The sequence below is a fragment of the Cottoperca gobio genome, unplaced genomic scaffold (assembly GCF_900634415.1).
Source record: "Cottoperca gobio unplaced genomic scaffold, fCotGob3.1 fCotGob3_2arrow_ctg1, whole genome shotgun sequence".
Taxonomy (NCBI): domain Eukaryota; kingdom Metazoa; phylum Chordata; class Actinopteri; order Perciformes; family Bovichtidae; genus Cottoperca; species Cottoperca gobio.
Genome location: NW_021166910.1, coordinates 227,501 through 233,463, shown reverse-complemented (window position 1 = coordinate 233,463; position 5,963 = coordinate 227,501). Strand labels below are relative to the sequence as shown.

Here is a 5,963-nt window from a genome sequence, read left to right as displayed (position 1 = left end):
AGGGTCACCGCCATCGCATATGAAACAGACATGCAACTAATTTTGACAAGGGGTCATGTTGCGCATCTCACACAGCTTGTATTGTATAATTCACATTAGCATGTTTCATGAAGTAAGTCTATGCACCTCAGTTTTGTTGTTGTTTTTCAGTTTTGTTTTTTATCAGGGAGAGAATTCAGCTGAGGGGGCACAGTGAACTTTTTGGACATACCTGGACCCCCAAGGCTCCACATTAAGCCGACAGGGACATTCTGCAGACAACTGCTGCTCAGAGTGTACACATATACTGAATATGCTTAAATTATGATATCTTAATATTTTATCAGAAGGTGCACCCAGTAAATAACTGTGGCATCTTGGGGTTAAATATTTCATTCACAAAATATGAATATATACACAAATTTAAAATAATCGTTTTGCTTTTCTTCTAAAGAAGAAAAACGATTATTTTAAATACACTTATGAGAGAATATAATCACAAACTTTAATGAGTCAGGTCTTAGTTCATTTTTCAGAAATGTGGCTTTCGGTTAGTTCGGATAGTCAGGTGTATGTAAATGTCAACATCTGACATTCACTTCTGCTTTGTAGTCAACATTTAAAGCTGCATGCTCAACAACATCTCATAATTTACAGCAAAGCAGGAGTTGGACATCACTGACTTTTTTCCAGTGAACCCAAAGCAGCATCAAGAGCTAAATCCAGCTGAACTAAGTAATATTTAGAGAACTGCTGAGTCGAGGAAACAGCTGAATGATGAGGTGAGCAACTGCTTCTGTCTTTCAAGTAATAACAATCATTATGATGTATTTAATATCTTATTATTACTAAGCCCCAGAGATCCAAAACCCTCACTTTTAATAACAATAATAATAATAAATTGAAATTATATAGCGTTTTTCGAGACCTCAAAGCTGCTTTACAATAGTAGGGGAAGTGGGGCCAGGGGTTAGGACGAGGGAAGAAAGGGAAAGAGAAAAGGAATAATAATAACAATAATAATAATAATAATAATAATAATAATAATAATAATAAGTCACTTGAGTCACTTTTCAGAAAATAATATTTTCTTCTGCTCCGGCTCGGTTTGCTGTTATTTTGCATGTGGTGAAACGCCAAAGTAGCTGCTTGATGTCTTTAGTTTTTTTGGACAAGTCTAGTAGTCTACTCCATTGAGTGTTGACAAGAAACAGGTGTAGACGAAATATGTGTTGTTTTGATGACCTATCATGTACGCAAAGGTGCGTAGTGACACAAGTGACGTTACGCTATCCAGATTTTTGCCGTGCATGCGTACCTGCATACCAGTTATGTGCACCCCTGAATATATATCTCATCTGGCTTGTGAACACCCTGGGATCCCCCAAGAGGAGCTGAAAATGTTACTGGTGAGAGGGAATGAAAAAAGGATGGATGTTTTATTTTCCTACTCAGTGCTTCTTACTCCATTCCTTCCTTCCCTTCTCCTTTTCTCCACATGAGATGAACAGTGGTTATGAAAACATAGCAAACTTCAAAGCATATTACATTAACCTACTGATAATGTGCTTTAATAATTGTTATTTTTATTCTCCATCAGTGCTGCTCAGAGTCAAACAACACTGGTGTCCAAACTGCAGGGCCTGCAGTGCCACTTCACCTGGGATCTGGACACCAGCAGGGCCAAATGTTTACGTTTCAGGGAAAGGTTTGAGGATTTTGGCATCGAGGACGGACACACCTGGCTGGGTCACATTTACAACCTGCGGGGGTTCATTGAATACAAGCTGGGGTTCACTGAAGAAGCCCAGTGTTTCTTCAACAAGGCTACAGAGGCCTTCTGCCAGATAAGAAATGCAGATGAGGGTCCCTGGTTAGTGGTGAACTACGGGAACCTGGCTTGGCTGCACCACCACCTGGGAGACCCAGCAGAGAGTGAGGCTTACCTGACAAAGGTCGACGCCCTGATGAATGAATATCCATCTCCATCCCAGGACAAGCTCCACCCAGAGATCTGCGCTGAAAAAGCCTGGACTTTCATAAGGTTTAGCATAGATAAAATGCCGCTGGCTCTAGATTACTTCCTGAAGGCCATCGAGATGCAGCCGGACATGGTGGAGTGGAACACCTGCCATATCTTAGGGTTAATGTTTGCTTCAGAGCACAGCAGCACAGCAGTGGGGGCTGACATCTTGGAGAAAATGAGAATCGCCAAAGAAAAGGATCCAGAGATCTTGTACCTCGCAGTTCACTACCTCGACCAAAGTGCTAAGAAAGGAGAAAGAATTGAAGATGAAGCACGTGAGCTAGCCAGGGAGGTTTTGAGAAATCCTGTCAGCAGCTACAGTGGTATTAAACCATTACTTAGCGTTTACAGAAAGTATTTATCTGTTGATGAGGCCATTGATTTGGCAGAGGAGGTTCTGAGAAACCATCCAGATGAGCGTTATCTGAAGGGATGTGCTGCACTCTGCTACAGATTGAAGATCTTTGACAATGACAGTCGCCGAACACAAAGCCTGATGGACAGAGCAATCAGTCTCCATGAAGAGATGATTTCTCTTTACCCTCATTCCTCACTTAAGAATAAAATAGATCTTGCACATATATATGCAAAGTCAACTAATGGCCTAGCTAAAGCTGAGCAGATATACCAGGAACTGCTAGAAAGGGATCTTGAACCTATAGACAAACAGATGCTTTACTACAAATACGCACAACATTTAAACTTCAATGGACAGGATCGCAACAGGTCACTCGGATATCACATGCAGGTGGCAGAGCAACAATCCATCTTTCTTGAGAAAAGCATCAAAGTTCTGGTGAACTTTAAAGACAGAGGCGGGGACAGAATGTGTAGAGAAATAGAGGAGTTTCTGGAAAACCTGCAAGAGCCATAGTGTTTTTAACAGCACTGGTTCTGAATCCAGAACAAATATAGGTATTGCATTAGCAATAACATCTGTATATACTTATTATTTTGATTACTTACACGTTAATTAAGTTGCATGTTTTTTCTCTCTTGGTCGTGTGGTCCAGAAGGCAGCAACACCCACACTCGGAACATGTAATATACGATCAACTCATTGTTGGTTTTAGTTTATAAATGGCTAACAAACAAAAGAACCTGTATATTTTGAGCTGTCTCCTTTTAAGGCAGGTTTCAACAAGTGTTCATTGAAGACAACACATATCTAAATACCTATACATTAGCACTGAAAAACTGCCAGCTGTAGTACACAAGTACAAATGTGTTGTAAATGTTAGTGAATAATAAAACTTGGATTTGTAATGCAGCTTAATTTGTTCTATCACCTGAATTACAGCCAGATGCAACTGATTGTTTTCATGTATGTAAGCTGTGTCTCAGTTGTACACTCTATAAATACTATGAAATATACATTACTAAGACATTCTGTTGGACGTCAACCAAACTACAACTTTTAAAGCTACTGCCAACATTATATTTGAAAACCTTTAGAGAAGCAAAACATTAGTTAATTCATCGTTTTCCAAAAACTAAAATCACAGTAACACTGAATTTTATGTTTGAGATTTCAGAATAATTCCTTGGAAATAATAATTTGGTACTAATTACAGGGGAAAACAGTAATTTCCTCAAAAGAAATGCTGAAGTTTTTCCCAAGTAAAGATGAATTCATTTATTGATTGATGATTGAAAACTTTATTGGAGCCTTGTTTAATAATATAATTTCCCAAAGACAAAGTATAAATGTTTGCATGTTCAGCCGACCTTTTGGCAATATAGTGTAACATGAAACCCATAGACTGTTGAAAACACAGCTGTAATATTTGTATCATGTCTTATTTTACTTGACAAAGTTCCTTGTAAATAAAATCCCAGGAGAATCATGTCATGTCTCGTCGAGTTTGTTGAGTTTTTCATGTTGCAACTTCCTGTTTTGTTGTGTAACTACCTCTTGTTTCTCAATCCAGATCCCTTTACTTCCTGTCTTGGTGTGGTTTCCTGCCATCTTCAGCCCCGCCCCTGATTGTTTCCACCTGTTCCCCCTCACCTCTTGTATAAATTGTCCTGTCTCCCCTTGTCTTGTGCCAGTTTGTCTTGTCATATCATGTGCAAGTACCAGTTTATCAACAAGTGTGATTTTTCAGAGAAGTTTGTATATCCTCCTAGTGTGCGCTTTGAGTTGATCATCGGATTTATTGAAGTAAAGTATTGTTTTTTACACTTTACATTTGTTTCTGGAGTCGTGCGTTTGAGTCTTCCTTCCCTGTGTCCGAGTCGTAACACATCAATCATGAGTTGCATGTCGTCGTCTTTCCTCTGGATTCAAACAAACTTCCATAAAACACACGACTAAGGAATCAGGGTCTTTATTTCTGACAAATGTCAGGTCAGAGTGTGAAACTCATTCTTAACATACAGAAACACATTTTCTACATTTACACAGATCCAAAAGTTATCAATAATAGCTGTAAGTATCTGAAGACGGGGCGTACTGTAAGATTGCTCTCTCTCAGAGGGTGTGAGAGAATATATACTGTCCATACACAATGCTGAGACCGGAGGGCTTTACATTGTAAAATCTTAGACATGTCGGTGGTCCAACATCGAAAATGGAAATGACTCGTAAACTTAAAATTAAAAAAACTCAAATTTCGTACAAGATTTAGAAGCAAGTTCTATGACCGTTTGGAGGTAAAAAATAAAAAGGGAAGATATATAAGAAGCATCACTCGTTTCCTCTTCGACTCTTCTTGTGACTCTTTTTTGAACTCCTGTGATGTGAGAGAAACAAAATGACTTTAAATGGAAATAATTAAACAAATAGTTCATAACTAATTACTTAGAAAAGAAATCACACTGGAGATATAGGAACATTAAATACCCTGTTTGTTTCATTTCAGACATTATTGTAAAATAGTGACAACACACAAAGAGTGCTGGGCGTCTCCTTAAATCCATTTTGTTAATGTGCTGAAGATCGCGTGTTGCGACTGAAAGCTCCAGAACAGCTACTCAATTAACCTTGACGTGAGATTGTTTTGTTTGTACTGCTTCCAAGGTCAAGAATCCTTTTTTATATATACTTTAAAATGAAAACAATTATGTGAAAAGTGGGAAAACTCCATCTGCTGGTGAAGATCGTGTGATACAATATAAATATCCTGAAAACTACTCTAAAGACTCTGTGGAGAGATAGTTTTGGTACAGACTAAAATGTACCTGTGGCACTGCTATCAAGAAGCACCAAGTACTGAAAGTTGTCAGATTTGTAAAGTTAATGGCTTCTTCTTTGTGCACAGTTCCTGATTTAAATTAGTTAAAAACTGTATTTTTAGGCAAAGTTATTGTTCATCTGCTTGTGTTTAGACAACATTCAGTAACTTTCGCTTCTTGTTTAAAAAAAACATGTTTATTATATGGGATCGAAAAACTTGGAACTATACCCTGACCCAATATATGCAGATAGAAAAATGGTTATAATTTTGTGAGTAGATGCAACATTCTTGCATGTTTAAGCAACAACAGCATCATCACTCACCTCTCTGGGGACTTTGAGTGGCTGCGATGTCTGTGGCTTCTGTGATGACCTGGATCAGAATAATGATAGCATAAGTACCAAACAACCATCCTCAAACCATCATTTACAGTAAGGATTTGTTTCTTCTTCTACATACTCATAAGAATCAAGTATTGTGAACATCTGGGTAAAACTTTGAATTCAAATAATAAAGAAAACCAATTGAAGAAATAAAAGTTTGACCGGAACACGAAAACTAAATGACAACGACATAAAATAAAAACCTCATCGAGCTCATCTGTCCAAATAAGAGGAGGTAGAATCAAAGAATAACTTCCTCTCATTCACTGTGGTGTTCACAGTTTAGTACAAATACAATTCAATAAGTGAAATGTCTGCAAAAGAGTTCTCAACAAATTCTTATTAGGGTTTTATCTAAATGACCTCCCTGTATACATCCATCCATCTATTATTGTA

The 5,963-nt window shown here is 38.0% G+C and overlaps 1 protein-coding gene and 1 pseudogene across 1 annotated transcript; one reads left to right on the top strand and one right to left on the bottom strand.

The window, feature by feature from the left end:
• Nucleotides 1–601: 601 nt before the first annotated feature.
• Nucleotides 602–3,273, top strand: LOC115005407 (interferon-induced protein with tetratricopeptide repeats 1B-like). Its single transcript, XM_029427209.1, has 2 exons — nt 602–761; nt 1,580–3,273. Exons 1-2 carry the CDS (start codon nt 754–756, stop codon nt 2,877–2,879), a joined length of 1,308 nt encoding a protein of 435 aa, XP_029283069.1. The 5' UTR covers nt 602–753; the 3' UTR covers nt 2,880–3,273.
• Nucleotides 3,274–4,319: 1,046 nt separating this feature from the next.
• The window catches only part of LOC115005414 (pre-mRNA-splicing factor 38A-like), a 65,825-nt pseudogene continuing 64,181 nt past the window's right edge, over nt 4,320–5,963 (bottom strand).